This window comes from Salvelinus fontinalis, chromosome 40 (assembly GCF_029448725.1).
Source record: "Salvelinus fontinalis isolate EN_2023a chromosome 40, ASM2944872v1, whole genome shotgun sequence".
Taxonomy (NCBI): Eukaryota; Metazoa; Chordata; class Actinopteri; order Salmoniformes; family Salmonidae; genus Salvelinus; species Salvelinus fontinalis.
Genome location: NC_074704.1, coordinates 19,850,695 through 19,870,389, shown reverse-complemented (window position 1 = coordinate 19,870,389; position 19,695 = coordinate 19,850,695). Strand labels below are relative to the sequence as shown.

The following is a 19,695-nucleotide window of genomic DNA, read 5'->3' as shown; positions in this document are numbered from 1 at the left end:
TTTTTGGTCAATAATGTAATAGGCATATAAAAATGTGTTTTAGCCTATGTTTTGTTTTCGAGAAGATGACAACCGAATGTATAGGTCGAATAGAGAGCTCTCTTGAAGGTGATTTGCTCACTCCCACTTCAACTAGTTTGACCAATTTCCTAATAATGATTTTCTCTCTACAAACTGACACCCTTAACTGTCATTATCTGCAACAGTAGTTGAATTTGACGTGATTTAATCCCTGTGTGATATTAACACTGTTAAGTTTATGAGACCTTTTTAGGGTTCTCAAGATTGCCTCCCACCCAGGACCAAACACTTGCCAGCAGCTATTTTTAACCCGAGATTAAGTTCAGAAACAGTGATACCCTCACCGTTTACAGTAAATGGACTACTGTAGCCCTACAACTATGTTGATCGACATGTTTCTATTTTGAAAATGCTACAATTAAATAGCTGGAATTAAACCTGATATGATTTAGCAGATAAACTTTCAAGCGCCCATGTGCAAAATCTACGGTCATTTTCAATATGGTGCGATTTTCATAAGTGCTTCATAAACCCAGTTGTTTCCAACTTTTTGATGGATGTTAGAGTGCAGGTGCAGTGAATTATGGGACAAGCCTACTCCTGGACTAAAAAGCATTGTCAAGGCAAATCTCCATTGAAAGTGCTTTATTAGTAAATTATGAAATATCCTTATCTGGGTCTGCAGCACATTGAACAATTACCCAGATCATGATGTAAATCAACCTCCATACAATAAACTGTAGATCAGAATGTTCCTTAAAAAGCTACGTATTATAATATGCAATGTCACGATTTGACACCTGAGCTGAGACCTGCATATGAGACTTTGAATATATCTGGAAAATGTCGGCTGTCATGAACTGAAGCTAAAATCCTTAATTGTAACAATAACAAAGCGGTTGCCCCGCCTCTGTTTTGCCAAAAACTGAGGGTTGGGCTTGGAGAAATGCAACCACTCAAATTCATAGAGCTATGGATGCAAGGCCTGACCATCCATGATATCAAAATAATAGTTACAGCCATGTCTTGAGGCTGTACAGTGATTGTTACCGTTCATGTTTTTTTTACAAAGATTGGCATAAACCAAGCTGATATTTGGGGTTCTGATGGGGTACAACAGTTAATCAAAGCTCATCAGGCATATACACTGAGTATACCAAACATTAGGAACACCTTCCTAGTACTGAGTTGACTCCAATGCTTCCCACAGTTGTATCAAGTTGGCTGGATGTCCTTTGGGTGGTGGACCATTCTGGATACACGTGGGAAGCTGTTGAGCGTGAAAAAACAATCAGCGTTGCAGTTCTTGACACAAACCGGTGAGCCTGGCACCTATTACCATACCCAGTTCAAAGGCACTTACATTTTTTTGTCTTACCCATTCACTCTCTGAATGGCACACATACACAATCTATGTCTCAATTGTCTCAAGGCCTAAAAATCATTTTTTAGTCTGTCACCTCCCCTTCATCTACACTGATTGAAGTGGATTTAACAAGTGACATCAATAAGGGATCATAGCTTTCACCTGGATTCACCTGGTCAGGCGATGTCATGGAAAGAGCAGGTGTTCTTAATGTTTAGTATAATCAGTGTATAAGTTGTATTCTTGAAGAATCAATGGGTATATATCATTCATTTATAAGTCCAAAAATGTATTCTAGCTTTACCTTACACTGCTAGAAATATTTGTACTTACATAATAACACAATTACTATTGCGTGTGGAAGCTATGAGCATCTGAGCACCTCGCCCCCTGCTCTCAACAGCAGCCCTATCAGCTGACATTTGACCCGAGCCACCGTGCCTTAGTCCTTAGCAGGGAGCAAAATACAAATGGCTGAAGATCACAAAGTCTTGGTAGTAAGAAAGATTGACTTGAGGGATATATAAAGGAATGAAGGTGGAACACATCTCAGACTCATTTAGCTTTAAACTTTTAGCAAAAGTTATTTTGTTAAATTTGAAATGGGTAGCCTAAGTTGACTGAACTCCATCTGCAAGATTCAGTGCATTAAGGTATATATTTGTTTTATACATCTTTCTGGGTATTGATCATTGATCTTCTGGGAACAGATCTGTGTAATAGGTGACTAGTAAAGTACTTATCTTCAATAGAAGATGTTTTACTGTACTTATCTTCAATAGAGACCCTGTAAAGTACTTTGAGACAGAAAGCCTTTAGCCTTCCTAAACTGCATGAGAGAGTTATTTGACCAATACATCTCAGACACCCTCAGCTATGTCCACACAGTGAAGGAATTCTGTGACAGGCATCCAAGGTGGATCCTGCAGAGAAAGGAGGAACAATCCAAGATGAAGAACATCAAGGAAATGCTAGACAGAATCAATCTTAAATTCTGCCAAGTCTTGAATGCAGAAGACAAGACCAAGGCATTAGGAGAGTTCACGAAAGACTATCTGACCCAGGTGACTGCAAACCGTATGCTTAAGAAGCTGGAGAAGGAGCTGGAAGCTGTACTGAAGGACACTCTCAAAGGGCTGGAGGAGCTGGACTACTTCATGGATGCTGTGTAGAGGCTGGTGGTCACTTCTGTGTTTGTATTTGCTGATGAAAACCGGTTGTGTCCTCTGCCTCAGGGGAGGGAACCATCAAGTGTCCGAGCTGTCATCACCTCTGCTAGAATGGCCTGTCCTCTCCTCATCCACTTTAAGAGGGACGCTTCAGCCTTCTTTTCCCCATGCCTCCTCAATGTGGAGGTGCTGTACGTGTACTTGGAAAATTACATACACATCTCTGAGCAGCTGTGTGAGAGAATGAGATTGGGAAATGTGTAAGCGGAAATCAGTTTAAATTATTTAACACAATATTGGTTTCCGACATACCAGTAAAATACTTTATATTATTATGTAACATTATAGCAACTTCTGCTGTAGCTGAAAAGTGCTTTATAAATAGTTTTTTATTATCAATATTAGAAAAACATTTTGCCGAGAGAAGAATGACAACTTGTTGATTGACACCAGCACTGAAGTGAATGAAAAGTCCATGCAGACCATGTTTAACCATTTATGCCATTTGAGTGATATCAGGTAAACCTTTACAGTTTTGTTTTGTTACATTTGCAAATACTAGCTTACTAACACTGAGGGCAAGCATTTCTGATCATTCATTCATCGATTCCAGCTACATGTTTCAATGTCTCTGATGGAAAAAGTGGAATATGTTTCCCCTGCTAGGATGAACCAGCACCTCAGACTGACGTTCCTGTTCCAGGAGTCTGCCCTGCACTTCATTGATCTGTTCAGTCAGCGCCACTCCAGAATGCTGGACTTTCTAAAAGAGCTGGAAAGGAGAGCTGTCAAACTAGAAGAGATGAAATTTGGGTCTGACATCTCCAGTGTGGCAGGCAGTGCAGTGGGGGCGACAGGAGGGGCTCTGACCATAGCAGGCCTTTGTCTTGCCCCTGTTACTGCTGGGCTGTCACTGGGGCTCACCATCGCAGGGATTGGAAAGGGTGTGACCAGTGGGGTCAACGGTGTAACCACCGGTGTTACAAAGGTGGTGTTTAAAAGCTACCAAAACAAGAAAGCCAATACAATCTTTCAATGTTTCATGGAGGACATGCAAAGACTCCATGGTAGTCTGGAGAAGGCAACATTTGCCCTTTGGAGCCGAAGGTGGTGGCATTAGTGGTTGGGAAGAATATAGACAAAGGTGGTGCGAGTTTAGGAAAGAAGATCAATGCCATAGTAAAAAATACCTCTGCAATAGAGGCCTTAAAGGGGAAAGGCGTGGTCATGGGTGCAGGCAAGGTGGGACTCGGAGAGGGCAAAAAACTTGCTGCAGATTTACCTGACATTGGGATGTTGGCACAAGGCACTCCACTCGCCCTCTCTGGAACATTAAGGAAATGTGCCGTGGCCTCAAATGCCCTATTCATTGGCCTGTACATCATCAATATCTGTAAAGACAGTGTCAGTCTCGCCAAAGGCAGCAAGAGATCCCAGCTCATCCGAGCCAGAGCAGCACTGGGGCGCACAGAGATCAACTCATGTCAGAGGATCCATGACTCACTGTGCCGAGGCATCCGGAGGTTCAGAAAGAGTCAGCGAATCCTGGAGAAACCATTTTACCTTGTAAAGGAGTTAGAAAGTCTAGAGCCGCTTGTAGAGATGGGACTCATGGACAGCCTGAGGATGATATAGAAACTCTGGGGCAGCCTATGGAGGAGATGAGACTACTGGGACAGCCTATGGAGATGAGACTCCTAGAGCAGCCTATCGAGGAGATGAGACTTTTCGGGAAGCCTATGGAGGAGATGAGACTCCTGGGTCAGCCTATGGAGGAGATGAGACTCCAGGGTCAGCCTACGGAGATGAGACTCCTGGAGCAGCCTATGGAGGAGATGACACTCCAGGGTCAGCCTACGGAGATGAGACTCCTGGAGCAGCCAATGGAGGAGATGAGACTTCTGGGGCAGCCTATGGAGGAGATGAGACTCCTGGGGCAGCCTATGGAGGAGATGAGACTCCTGAGGCAGCCTATGGAGGAGATGAGACTCCTGGAGCAGCCTATCGAGGAGATGAGACTCCTGGGGCAGCCTATGGAGGAGATGAGACTCCTGGAGCAGCCTATGGAGGAGATGAGACTCCTGGGTCAGCCTATGGAGGAGATGAGACTCCAGGGGCAGACTACGGAGATGAGACTCCTGGAGCAGCCTATCGAGGAGATGAGACTCCTGGGGCAGCCTATGGAGGAGATGAGACTCCTGGAGCAGCCTATCGAGGAGATGAGACTCCTGGGGCAGCCTATGGAGGAGATGAGACTCCTGGGTAAGCCTATGGAGGAGATGAGACTCCAGGGGCAGCCTACGGAGATGAGACTCCTGGAGCAGCCTATGGAGGAGATGAGACTCCTGGAGCAGCCTATGGAGGAGATGAGACTTCTGGGGCAGCCTATGGAGGAGATGAGACTCCTGGAGCAGCCTATGGAGGAGATGAGACTCCTGGGTCAGCCTATGAAGGAGATGAGACTCCAGGGGCAGCCTACGGAGATGAGACTCCTGGAGCAGCCTATGGAGGAGATGAGACTACTGGGGCAGCCTGTGGAGGAGATAGAAAAAGGTACAAAACTAGTTAAATTGATTTGCCCTGAAACATGTCACATACATGATGAATAATATTATGTGCATGTATTAGCAAAAATACTCAAGCTCTACTAAGTCTTTGAATTTCACCAATCTGGCATTGCCATTGGTTAATTTGCTGCGTAATTGGTTAATTAATTGCTTTTCCATTAAAAATCCTTTTCTCTAGGTTATTGCGACTGGATGTAGCATTCGGGCATGGTGGTGTTGCTGTTAGCATATGTATGGGCTGAGAACATTTATAAGTAGAAATTGAGAAAATGAAGAAGCCAAAACAATTGCTGTTTGGACTGCATTGTTTCCTGTGCATCACTTCCTGTACGACTTAATTGATTAACATGTCGATTTGAAATGATTACTGTGCATGCTTTTAAAGCTACTTGGATTTGAGAATAGAAGAGAACAGAATTTTTTATTAAATGTATACAAGATTATTAAATATTTTAGTCAAACCACCCCTTTATCTGGGCGGTGTTCTTGTTGTGGAATAGTCCAATCTAAACATTCTAAATATATTATATAGAACAAACATGCCTCTCTGACATGTAGAATATGGAATCCCTATCTTTCTGCAACATTACAAGTTGTACCAACTGAACATAGCTGTTCTACGTCAGATTCTAGAACCTGTCACTGTATATTGATGTAATGTAAAAATTTAAAAAAGAGTTTCAAAAGAGTTTAATCCACGTTATATTGTTGAGAAAATCTAATTGGCCTAAGTAGTTATTTCAGCGTGGTTATTCTACTTCAGAATTGTATAGGTATGTACTGCCCTCTAGTTTATTAGGTACACCAATCTAGTACGGGTAAAGGGGCATTCTACACGATGTTGGAAACGTTCCACAGGGTTGTTGGTCGATATTGACGTAATGGCATTACGCAGTTGCTGCAGATTGGACGGCAGTACATTCATGCAGCGAACAGCCCGTTCCATCTCGTCCCAAATATGCTCTATTGGGTAGAGGTCTGAGGACTGCGCAGGCCACTCAAGTAAACTGAACTCGCTGTCATGTTCCAGGCTATGTTTTTCCACTCAGTTGTCCAGTGTTGGTGTAACATGTAAATTTATATTGAAAATAATATAATCCAATCCTAAAATATATTATCCACCGTTTTTCCAACACATAACCTCTACATAACTATAAAGGAGTTAATAAGAAGACCAATATCTCAATACACAATAAACATATTTATCATACAAACTCCAAGTGACGTTTCAAATGTTTACTCAGGGAAGATGTCCAGCTTAATACCTACATTCAATAGAGTGCACTTATACACTGAGCTCTCGTCCTCTCCCTTCCAGAAAGATGTACTTCAGTACTTTTCCATCACCCATGATTTCTCCATGCTCCCCTGTGCATATCACATTCTCATCAGTCAGGAGGGTCCTTGAGTTATTTTGAGTACACATTCCTACAGTCCACTGCAGTCCACTAAATAATGACACTCTTCAAATACACAAAGAGCTTGAACCTAACACTACTTTCAATCTGTAAGGATATAAAAACAATCTATTCATACTAAGAGGATATCATGATATTAAACAGTAATATAAAACAGTAATTTACAATCTATCAGAGTAAAGAAAAAGTTAAAGAAAGTATCACCCTTATTGTGTGAATTACTCAGATGATTGTACTAAAAAGCAGTCTTTTAACCCTTTCACACATACCATCACAAAGGTGTGATAATTCTACAGTGGTCCCTGTAGCATACGATCACACCAGTGTGATTAGAACGCGTATTTCAAACGGCTAGTTTCGAATGACGCAACAATCAGCATTTCAAATCAAATGAAATTGTATTAGTCACATGCGCCGAATACAACAGGTAAGCATTTCACCTTACAGAGAAATGCTTACTTACGAGCCCCTAACCGACAGTGCAGTTAAAAAAATATGGATAAGAATAAGAGATAAAAGTAACAAGTAATTAAAGAGCAGCAGCAAAAAATAACAATATATACAGGGGGGTGCCGGTACAGAGTCAATGTGCGGGCGCACCCGTTAGTTGAGGTAGTATGTACATGTAGGTAGAGTTAATTAAAGTGACTATGCATAGATGACAACAGAGAGTGGCAGTGGTATGGAGAGGGGAGGGCAATGCGAACAGTCTGGGTAGCCATTTGACTAGATGTTCAGGAGTCTTATGGCTTGGGGGTAGAAGCTGTTTAGAAGCCTCTTGGACCTAGACTTGGCGCTCCGGTACCGCTTGCCGTGTGGTAGCAGACAAAATAGTCTATGACTAGGGTGGCTGGAGTCTATGACAATTTTTAGGGCCTTCCTCTGACACCGCCTGCTATAGAGGTCCTGGATGGCAGGAAGCTTGGCCCCAATGATTTACTGGGCCGTTCGCACTACCCTTTGTAGTGCCTTGCGGTCGGAGGCCGAGCAGTTGCCATACCAGGCAGTGATGCAACCCGTCAGGATGCTCTCGTTGGTGCAGCTGTAGAACCTTTTTAGGATCTGAGGACCCATGCCAAATCTTTTCAGTCTCCTGAGGGGGAATAGGTTTTGTCGTACCCGCTTCACGACTGTCATGGTGTGCTTGGACCATGTTAGTTTGTTGGTGATGTGGACACCAAGGAACTTGATGCTCTCATCCTGCTCCACTGCAGCCCCGTCGATGAGAATGGAGGCATGCTCTGTCCTTTTTCCTGTAGTCCACAATTATCTCCTTTGTCTTGATCACGTAGAGGGAGAGGTTGTTGTCCTGGCACCACACGGCCAGGTCTTTGACCTCCTCCCTATAGGCTGTCTCGTTTTTGTCGGTGATCAAGCCTACCACTGTTGTGTTATCTGTAAATTGAATGATGGTGTTGGAGTCGTGCCTGGCCATGCAGTCATGAGTGAACAGGGAGTACAGGAGGGGGCTGAGCACGCACCCCTGTGTTGAGGATTAGCGTCGAGGATCTGTTGTTACCTACCCTTACCACCTGGGGTGGCCCGTCAGGAGGTCCAGGACTCAGTTGCAGAGGGAGGAGTTTAGTCCCAGGGACCTTAGCTTAGTGATGAGCTTTGAGGGCACTATGGTGTTGAACGCTGAGCTGTAGTCAATGAATAGCATTCTCACATAGGTGTTCCTTTTGTCCAGGTGGGAAAGGGCAGTGTGGAGTGCAATAGAGACTGCATCTGTTGGGGCGGTATGCAAATTGGAATGGGTCTAGGGTTGCTGGGATAATGGTGTTGATGTGAGCCATGACCAGCCTTTCAAAGCACTTCATGGCTACAGATGTGAGTGCTACGGGTCGGTGGTCATTTAGGCAGGTTACCTTAGTGTTCTTGGGCACAGGCACTATGGTGGTCTGCTTAAAACATGTTGGTATTACAGACTCAGACAGGGAGAGGTTGAAAATGTCAGTGAAGACACTTGCTAGTTCTTCAATGCATGCTCGCAGTACACGTCCTGGTAATCCATCTGGCCCTGCGGCCTTGTGAATGTTGTCCTGTCTAAAGGTCTTACTCACGTCGGTTGCGGAGAGCCTGATCACATAGTCTTCGGTACAGCTGGTGCTCTCATGCATGTTTCAGTGTTATTTGCCTTGAAGCGAGCATATAAAAGGTTTAGCTCGTCCGGTAGGCTTGTGTCATTGGGCAGCTCTCGGCTCTGCTTCCCTTAATGGTCTGTAATGGTTTGCAGGCCCTGCCACATCTGTCGAGCGCAAGAGCCGGTGTAGTACGACTCGATCTTAGTCCTGTTTTGATGCTTTGCCTGTTTAATGGTTCGTCAGAGGGCATAGCGGGATTTCTTATAAGCCTCCGGGTTAGAGTCCTGCTTTGCTCTAGCCTTTAGCTCAGTGCGGATGCTGCCTGTAATCTATGGCTTCTGGTTGGGGTATGTACGTAAGATCACTGTGGGGACGACGTCATCGATGCACTTATTGATGAAGCCAGTGACAGATGTGGTGTACTCCTCAATGACATTGGAGGAATCCCAGAACACATCCAGTCTGTGTTAGCAAAACAGTCCTGTAGCTTAGCATCTGCTTCATCTGACCACTTTTTTATTGATCTAGTCACTAGTGCTTCCTGCTTTAATTTTTGCTTGTAAGCAGGAATCAGGAGGATGGAATTATGGTCAGATTTGCCAAATGGAGGGCGAGGGAGAGCTTTGTATGCATCTCTGTGTATGGAGTATAGGTGGTCCAGAGTTATTTTCCCTCTGGTTGCACATTTAACATGCTGATCGAAATTTGGTAAAACTAATTTAAGTTTCCCTGCATTAAAGTCCCCGGCTACTAGGAGCCCCGCCTCTGGGTGAGCGTTTTTTTGTTTGCTTATGGCGGAATACAGCTCATTCAATGCTATCTTAGTGCCTGCCTCTGACTGTGGTAGTATGTAAACAGCTACAAAGAATATAGATGAAAACTCTCTCCGTATCATTTGAGCTGGCCACACTGTTTTTTCATAAACATTTTGCACAAACACAGTCCTTACAAAGTTATGTCCAGAATGTGAGCAGTTTATTTTTGGATGCAATGTTCAGACATTCACAGAAGTATTCTACAGCATGACACAATCATCCAAACCGGGAAAATGTAGGCTACATTTGTCCTAGCGCTAACTGGGGAAAGATTGACGAAACACAAGCGGTCAAATTTGTATAACTCTCGCTGACAAACTACAATATGAATTAGCTAATAGGAATTACTATTTATAATTAATCACATCACGGGTGAGGTCACCATTGATCGAAATAATTGAGTAAAACACTCTACAAATCGAAAGTAATCCGACGATGGGTAGTTTCTGCGCGCTGCCATGATTTTTTCTCTCACAGAAACCAGTTCGCAAAAAATGAGTGAACCCTTACTTAACTCATTTTGTTATAACATCTTTGCTCCGACAGACGATTACGTAAAACCCAGAATGCATTGTATGTCAACAAACATGGCTCAACACACAGTGTTGTAATTAGCTTAGCTCATCATAATCAGTACAACCTTCAAAAAAGTATTTTACACACATAATATGTGCCCATTACAATCTATGCAAGAATCGGAATGCATGATTTGTGAATAAAACAGAAAGTATATAAATCATTACAACACAAAACATTTTCTGATAGTGATTTATTGATACAAGTAGTGCGTGCCGGCAGTCAATCACGTAACGTTAACTTCTCACTCCCACTCTGAGCCATTCAGTGTTGTTGTTTATGTATGTAGCTAGTGAGCTAAGCTGTAACATTAGCAATGTCTTTCAAAAGGAGACAACTCACAAATGCAGAAATTAAAAATTCTGACAATGAGTCTGAGTATGAAGGTCAGGAATCAGATTCTGACAGTGACAGTGAGTAGCTGTCCCCCAACCTTGTAGCCATTGAGAACCCTGAATCTGAGGGCCCCTTATCCACTGACAAAGTCCCATGTCCCTTTGAAGATGCTGGTGGTGATGGAGGCAGACAAACAGTGGATGAAGTACAGGAGTTCTGTGGTAGCTGGAAGGCCGCCAGCCATTTTACCCCTCCTGGTCCTGCTGTTTGCTTTGATGAGTCCCAGTCTGGAGTGCAACGCCCCTTGCCATTTCCATCTGCGGCAGAGTTCTTCAAGTTGTTTCTGACAGAGGTGCTGGCAGTAAAGTGGCATGACAAACGAGACGTACATGTCCTCTCCAATGTCCATACAGCAACCATGTCGGCCACAGGGAAAGTGGACCACCTGAAGGGAGAGAGAAAAATCAAACCAGACAGCGTGCTTGACTATAACCTCAAAATGGGGGCAGTGGATAAGGCAGACATGATAAACAGCTTTGTGGAATGCACTCAGAAAACAGCCAAGTGGTATAAGAAGATATTTTTCCATCTGATCGACACTGCTGCCCTCAATGGCAACATAGTTCATCACCAACTAACAGGTGAGATGATTACTGAACAAGGTATTTTTGTAATTGGATGTACAGTTCACATACAAATCACATACAGTTCCATTATGCAATTATAGTGACAATATCTCACCCACCTACCCACTGCCTCATCATCCTCTCCCTTCCCTCATCCTCCCCACACCCTCATAGGTAAAGTAATTACCTTCCAAAAGTACAGAGAGAACTCATGAGAGAGCTGCTGGAGGAGCACCACACCCCTCGGCGCCCATCCACTGGTGGTTGCCCTGCTGTGGACAATCCCCTATGACTCACTGCACGGCATTTTCCCTGCAAAGTCCCTTTAAACTGCTGCTCAAGGTAGTCGCACATGGAGGCACTGCAAAGTCTGCCTGTCTGGCACCAGAAGGAAGCAGAGGAAGTTGACAAAATACATGTGTTTAGCTTGTGATACACCTCTATGTGTTTCATCATGCTTTGGGGAGTATCATATGCTCAAGCAATATTGAGCACATCTGCAGCAATTAGTGACTGACTGATCTGACAGGTGACTTGACAGGTGACTTGACAGGTGACCTGCCATGATACTATGCCTTTAGAGGTGGGGGTGGAAATGTAGTTGTTGTTCAGTCACTGCGTGAATATTAAATATGGGTTATGCATATTCAGTTTTTTTCCCTCTAGTAAAACAAGTTGTTGTTCAACCAACCATCACCAATACTGCAATAAAATAGACGACTATTACATATTCGCCTATGTGTTTTCTTGCTGTGTTTTCATCCAGTAAAACTGTTAAGGAGTGTACGCTAGCATACAAAAGATGGCCTCAATTTTCAGCTCGAAAGATGTCCAGCTCCAGTTCTAGTTATGATATTGGCAAATACTGTTTGTGGTTTCTGAAAGTACAGAATAAAGAGGAATTATTAATTAGAATACAATACAAGGACATAGCAATAAAACAATATTACAAAGAAGTAACATAATAAACACTGCTATAAAAATAGTATATTGCATTAACAAAATCACAAATTTGAGTTATAACAGTAAGAAACTAACTTTTGAGCTCCACAAGGGGGCAAGGTAGGAGAGAACAGAGCTATGCTAAATAGGCCAAATGAAAACAAACCATGGTCATATTTCTTATTAATTTAAAATACCAAATTCCTACACTAGAGGTGCCAAACTTTGTAAAGTCCTGAAGTGCTCTCGAAGTATGACAGAAACACCTGGGTATTTGCACTCTAATGATGTTTTTTAGTTTATAAAAACAACTAACTACTTTAGTTTGTAAAATGTTTTATTTTCAATGAAAGACCTTTGGACAGCAATGGGTTATGTGGGGTGGTAATTAATATAAGTACCAGAGCCAACTACAAGTACTTATAGGGTTAATGATTGACAGCATAGAATGGAGGTAAATCACATGTTTTACTGTAAAGGAAGCGCGATAAAAATATAATTTGTCAAACCTTTGGCAGATGAGACACAAGTCATCACCCGAAGCCCTGCATTTGTATTGTAATATTTCCTTTGGACTTTACTTAAAGTTTGTAATTCTCATTTATTTTTTGATCGGTAGCCTAAGTCTGGCTGACATCCCTCTACAAGCGTCAGAGCATTTTACGGTATGTTTGTTTGGTCCCGATTTATTTGAAGTGCATCTTATGAAGGATTCATCAAACCTTAATATACATTAGGAAAGTATTCAGACCCCTAGACTTTTTCCACATTTTGTTACCTTACAGCCTTATTCTAAAATTGATTAAATATATATTTTTCCTCATCAATCTACACACGATACCCCATAATGACAAAGCAAAAACAGGTTTTTAGACATTTTTGCAAATGTATTAAAAATATAAAATGTACATAATAAGTACTATATTCAGATCCTTTACTCAGTACTTTGTTGAAGCACCTTTGGCAGCGATTACAGCCTCAAGTCTTCCTGCGTATGACGCTACAAATTTGGCACAACTGTATTTAATCCATTTCAGAATAAGGATGTAACGTAACAAAATGTGGAAAAAGTCAAGGGGTCTGAATACTTTCGGAATGCACTGTAGGCTTCATAAGCACTACATAGATGCTTCACAAATCATCTATAGACTTATATCATGCGCTATAAAGCTTCATACAGTGGCATAACTGTGTGACATAACCATACATAGATTTGTTCACATTTATTAATCCTTTATAGAGCATGAAATACGGTTATATATGATTTGTGACACATTTTGTAGTGCTTATGAAGCCTATATGAATGCTTTATGAAGGCTTCATAAGATGCACTTCAAATAAAGCGGGACCGTTTGTTTTCTAATTCCTTTTTCTTGTCTTGGGATGATATAGGGTTGTTTGGATAGTTTTTAGGTGTTTTGAGCATTGTTCTTCAAAACTTCCAGAATAAAATTGAGTAGTATATCCACAGATAGAGGACAAGACCGGCGAGAGACTAAAGATGCGGTAAGGAGCTGTTTATATTTCAGAACTGCATCTATTTTCGATACTGTTGCCAGGTCTTTTCAGGTTAAATATTATAAGGGGTAGATCAATTAAGTAAGATCCTGTGTTCTTACAGAGAGAAAATAAGAGAGTTATTTGACCAATACATCTCAGACACCCTCAGCTACATCCACACAGTAGAGGGATTCTGTGAAAGGCATCCAAGGTGGATCCTGCAGAGAAAGGAGGAACAATCCCAGATGAAGAACATCAAGGACATGGCAGAAGGAATCGACCCCAACTTTGATAAAGTCATTAAATCTGAGGATAAGGCAAAGGCATTTCAAGAGTTCACAAAGAAGTATCTGACCCAGGTAACTGCAGACAATAGACATAAGGAGCTGGAGAAGGAGCTAGAAGATGTACTGAAGGACACTCTCAAAGGGCTGGAGGAGCTGGAATACTTCATGGATGCTATGGAGAGGCTGGTGGTCACCTCTGTGTTTGTATTTGCTGATGAAAACCGGTTGTGTCCTCTGCCTCAGGGGAGGGAACCATCAAGTGTCCGAGCTGTCATCACCTCTGCTAGAATGGCCTGTCCTCTCCTCATCCACTTTAAGAGGGACGCTTCAGCCTTCTTTTCCCCATGCCTCCTCAATGTGGAGGTGCTGTACGTGTACTTGGAAAATTACATACACATCTCTGAGCAGCTGTGTGAGAGAATGAGATTGGGAAATGTGTAAGCGGAAATTATTTACCACAATATTCTAATCAAATCAAAATACTTCAGTAGTATGACACCATATACATTTTTCTAAAATATTTGTTCTCAGTATAGTTTCACACAAAATATATATTAATATAGTATTATCAAATGTATTACCTCATATAAATAATGTAATAGTCTGAAAGAGATTGAACCATGTTACATGTATGATTTATAAATAATCATTTTAAATCTAATTATCATTAGAAAATCATTATTTGGAGAGAAGTCTGACAAAATCATCATTATTAGAAATCCATTTTGCAGAGAGAATGACAACTTGATGATTGACACCAGCACTGAAGTGAATGAAAAGTCCATGCAGACCATGTTTAACCATTTGTGCCATTTGAGTGATATCAGGTAAACCTTTACAGTTTTGTTTTGTTACATTTGCAAATACTAGCTTACTAACACTGAGGGCAAGCATTTCTGATCATTCATTCATCGATTCCAGCAACATGTCTCAATGGCTCTGATGGAAAAAGTGGAATATGTTTCCCCTGCTAGGATGAACCAGCACCTTAGACTGACGTTCCTGTTCCAGGAGTCTGCCCTGCACTTCATTGATCTGTTCAGTCAGCGCCACTCCAGAATGCTGGACTTTCTAAAAGAGCTGGAAAGGAGAGCTGTCAAACTAGAAGAGATGAAATTCGGGTCTGACATCTCCAGTGTGGCAGGCAGTGCAGTGGGGGCGACAGGAGGGGCTCTGACCATAGCAGGCCTGTGTCTTGCCCCTGTGACTGTTGGGCTGTCACTATGGCTCACCATCGCAGGGCTTGGACTGGGTGTGACCAGTGGGGTCAACGGTGTAACCACCGGTGTCACAGAGATAATCGTTAACAGATACCACAGCAAGGAAGTCAATACAGTCTTTCAACATTTCATAGAGGACATGCAAATACTCCGGGGGAGTCTGGAGAAGGTGGCCAGCAGAATTCTTCCTGTTGTGGGATTTAACATGGTAGCACTAGGGGTTGGGGTGATTATGGGCAAAGGTGCTGTGAGTTTAGGAATGAAGATCAACGGCATAGTAAAAAATAACTCTGCAATAGAGGCCTTAAAGGGGAACGGCATGGTCATGGGTGCAGGCAAGGTGGGACTCGGGGGGGGCAACAAACTTGCTGCAGATTTACCTGACATTGGGATGTTGGCCCAAGGCACTCCACTCGCCCTATCTAAGACATTAAGGCGATGTAATGTGGCCTTAAATGCCCTATTCATTGGCCTGGACATCATCACTATCTATAAAGACAGTGTCAGCCTCGCCAAAGGCAGCAAGAGTGAGGACTCCCAGCTCATCCGAGCCAGAGTGGCACTGTGGCGCACGGAGATCAACTCATGTCAGAGGATCCATGACTCACTGTGCCAAGGCATCCGTAGGTTCAGACAGAGTCAGCGAATCCTGGAGAAACCATTTTACCTTGTGAAGGAGTTAGAAAGTCTAGAGCCGCTTGTAGAGATGGGACTCATGGACAGCCTGAGGATGATATAGAAACTCTGGGGCAGCCTATGGCGGAGATGAGACTACTGGGGCAGCCTATGGAGGAGATGAGACTCTTGGGGCAGCCTATGGAGGAGATAGAAAATTATTTGACCGAAAACATGTCACATACTGTGCCCAACAGATGTTGAATTATATTATTTGTGTGCATGTATTAGCAAAAATGCTCAAGCTCTATTAAGTCTTTGAATTTCACCAAGCTGGCATTGCCATTGGTTAATTCACTGCGTAATATGTTAATTGCTTTTTCATGAAAAATCCGTCTCTAGGTTTTTGCGACTGGACCTGGCATTCAAGCATGGTGCTGTTGCTGTTAGCATATGTATGGGCTGAGAAGAACATTTGTAAGTAGAAATTTTGAACATTTAGAAGTCAGGACACCTGCCGTTTGGACTCACTTCCTGTACGACTTAATTGCTTAACATGGACATTTTAAATGATTACTGTGAATGGTTTTAATAATGGATGTGTTATGATAAGTTACTTAGATTTGAGAATAGAAGAGAACAGATTTTTGCATTAAATGTATTTAAGGTTATTATACGTTTTATTAAACCACCCCTTTATCTGGGCGGTGTTCTTGTTGTGGAATAGTCCAATCTAAACATTCTAAATATATTATATAGAACAAACATGCCTCTCTGACATGTAGAATATGGAATCCCTATCTTTCTGCAACATTACAAGTTGTACCAACTGAACATAGCTGTTCTACGTCAGATTCTAGAACCTGTCACTGTATATTGATGTAATGTAAAAATTTAAAAAAGTTTCAAGAGTTTAATCCACGTTATATTGTTGAGAAAATCTAATTGGCCTAAGTAGTTATTTCAGCGTGGTTATTCTACTTCTGATTTGTATAGGCATGTACTGCCCTCTAGTGTATTTTACTCATGTGACATGTCTTGCTGTTATAGATTGCTACTCACTTCAATTAAGATATGTGCTCATAAAAGTGCATTATTTTCTACATCAGCAATGTTTAGATATCCATACAGAGTTGAATTACAGAACTCCAGAGATTTTCAGAAACAGTGATACCCTCACCGCTTACAGTAGATTAATGTAGCCCTACAACTATTTTGATTTACAACAATTTTGATATAAACTGGCCGTTGAGTGTACAGGTACACCCATCGAGTACGGGGAATTCTACACGGTGTTGGAAACGTTCCACAGGGTTGTTGGTCGATATTGACGTAATGGCATTACGCAGTTGCTGCAGATTGGACGGCAGTACATTCATGCAGCGAACAGCCCGTTCCATCTCATCCCAAATATGCTCTATTGGGTAGAGGTCTGAGGACTGCGCAGGCCACTCAAGTAAACTGAACTCGCTGTCATGTTCCAGGCTATGTTTTTCCACTCAGTTGTCCAGTGTTGGTGATCGTGTGCTCATTGGAACCGCTCCTTCTTGTTTTTAGCTGATATAGCGGAGTGGAACCCGTTGAGGTCGTCTGCGATATGTTCAATAGCATATCCGTGACAAGGATCGACGAGTTGTGCGTTCCAAGATGGCGTTCTGCACACCACTGCGCCGTTATTTGCCTGCTTGTGGCCTGCCTGTTAGCTTGCACGATTCTTGTCATTCTCCTTCGACCTCTCTCATCAACAAGCTGTTTTCACCCACAGGCCTGCCGCGGACTGGATGTTTGTTATTTGTCACACACTGAGAAGTAAACCCTAGACAGTGTCATGTGTGAAACGCCCAGGAAGGCAGACAATTCTAAAGATACTGGATCCGGCGAGCCTGGTACCGACGATCATACCACGCTCAAAGTCTCTTAGGTCACTTGTTTTGTCCATTCTAACGTTCAATCAAACGGTAACTGAAACCCTCGATTTCTGTCTGTCTGTCTGCTTTATATAGCAAGCCGCGGCCACGTGCTTCACTGTGTGTAGGAGCGATCCATTTTCATGAACGGGTGGTGTACCTAATAAACTGTCCAGTATTTATGTTACCGGTGTAATTACAGAGTTGGGAATAAAAACACTGTGACTACATTACAGTACAGTATTAAAACTTCCTCCCATTTAGAATTGTATGATAAGACAACAAATAATTATTTTATCTGAGAATGTAATTTATGTCTATTGATGTACAACAAAGATGTACTTCAGTACTTTTCCATCACCCATGATTTCTCCATGCTCCCCTGTGCATATCACATTCTCATCAGTCAGGAGGGTCCTTGAGTTATTTTGAGTACACATTCCCCCAGTCCACTAAATAATGACACTCTTCAAATACACAAAGAGCTTGAACCTAACACTACTTTCAATCTGTAAGGATATAAAAACAATCTATTCATACTAAGAGGATATCATGATATTAAACAGTAATATAAAACAGTAATTTACAATCTATCAGAGTAAAGAAAAAGTTAAAGAAAGTATCACCCTTATTATGTGAATTACTCAGATGATGGTACTAAAAAGCAGTCTTTTAAAATACCCAATTCCAACACTAGTGGTGTCAAACTTTGCATGACAGAAACGCCTGGGTATTTGCACTCTGATGATGTTTTTTAGTTTGTAAAAACAACTAACTACTTTCTTACTTTGTAAAAGGTTTTATTTTCAATGAAAGACCCTTGGCCAGCAATGGACTATGTGGCATGGTAATTAACATGATTGACAGCATAGAAGGGAGGGAAATCACATGTACTGTAAAGTCAGTGCAAGTCAGTGCAATAAAATATATAATTTGTCAAACATTTTTCAGATGGGACACAAGTCATCACCCGAAGCCCTGCATTTATATTGTAATATTTCCTTTGGACTTTACTTAAAGTTTGTCATTCTCATCTAATTTTCGATCGGTAGCCTAAGTCTGGCTGACATCCCTCTACAAGCGTCAGTGCATTAAGGTATGTTTGTTTGGTCCCGCTTTATTCGAAGTGCATCTTATGAAGGCTTCATCAAACCTTCATAGACATTAGGAAAGTATTCAGACCCCTAGACTTTTTCCACATTTTGTTACCTTACAGCCTTATTCTAAAATTGATTAAATATATATTTTTCCTCATCAATCTACACACAATACCCCATAATGACATAGCAAAAACAGGTTTTTAGACAAACTGAAGTATCACATTTAAATAATAAGTATTCAGATCCTTTACTCAGTACTTTGTTGAAGCACATTTGGCAGCGATTACAGCCTCGAGTCTTCCTGCGTATGACGCTACAAGCTTGGCACACCTGTATTTAATCCATTTCAGAGTAAGGATGTAACGTAACAGAATGTGGAAAAAGTCAAGGGGTCTGAATACTTTTGGAATGCACTGTAGGCTTCATAAGCACTACATAGATGCTTCACAAATCATCTATAGGCTTATATCATGCGCTATAAAGCTTCATACAGTGGCATAACTGTGACATAACCAAACATATAGTTGTTCACATTTATTAATCCTTTATAGAGCATGAAATATGGTTATATATGATTTGTGACACATTTTGTAGTGCTTATGAAGCCTATATGAATGCTTTATGAAGGCTTCATAAGATGCACTTCAAATAAAGCGGAACTGTTTGTTTTCTACTTCCTTTTTTCTTGTCTTGGGATGATATAGGGTTGTTTGGACAGTTGTTTGGGGTTTTGAGCATTGTTCTTCAAAACTTCCAGAATAAAATTGAGTAGTATATCCACAGATAGAGGACAAGACCGGCGAGAGACTAAAGATGCTGTAAGGAGCTGTTTATATTTCAGAACTGCATCTATTTTCGATACTGTTGCCAGGTCTTTTCAGGTTAAATATTATAAGGGGTAGATCAATTAAGTAAGATCCTGTGCCCTTACAGAGAGAAAATAAGAGAGTTATTTGACCAATACATCTCAGACACCCTCAGCTACATCCACACAGTAGAGGGATTCTGTGAAAGGCATCCAAGGTGGATCCTGCAGAGAAAGGAGGAACAATCCCAGATGAAGAACATCAAGGACATGGCAGAAGGAATCGACCCCAACTTTGATAAAGTCATTAACTCTGAGGATAAGGCAAAGGCATTTCAAGA

The 19,695-nt window shown here is 41.8% G+C and overlaps 1 protein-coding gene and 1 pseudogene across 1 annotated transcript; both read left to right on the top strand.

Annotated features, from left to right (window-relative positions):
• Window positions 1-2,220: 2,220 nt before the first annotated feature.
• On the top strand, window positions 2,221-3,676 carry LOC129839594 (uncharacterized; annotated as a pseudogene).
• An 8,129-nt stretch (window positions 3,677-11,805) lies between these two features.
• On the top strand, window positions 11,806-18,901 carry LOC129839289 (uncharacterized). Its single transcript, XM_055906599.1, has 3 exons — window positions 11,806-11,845; window positions 13,511-14,144; window positions 14,682-18,901. The coding sequence occupies exons 1-3, from the start codon at window positions 11,806-11,808 to the stop codon at window positions 15,664-15,666; spliced, it is 1,659 nt and encodes a 552-aa protein (XP_055762574.1). The 3' UTR covers window positions 15,667-18,901.
• The last annotated feature ends 794 nt before the right edge of the window (window positions 18,902-19,695 follow it).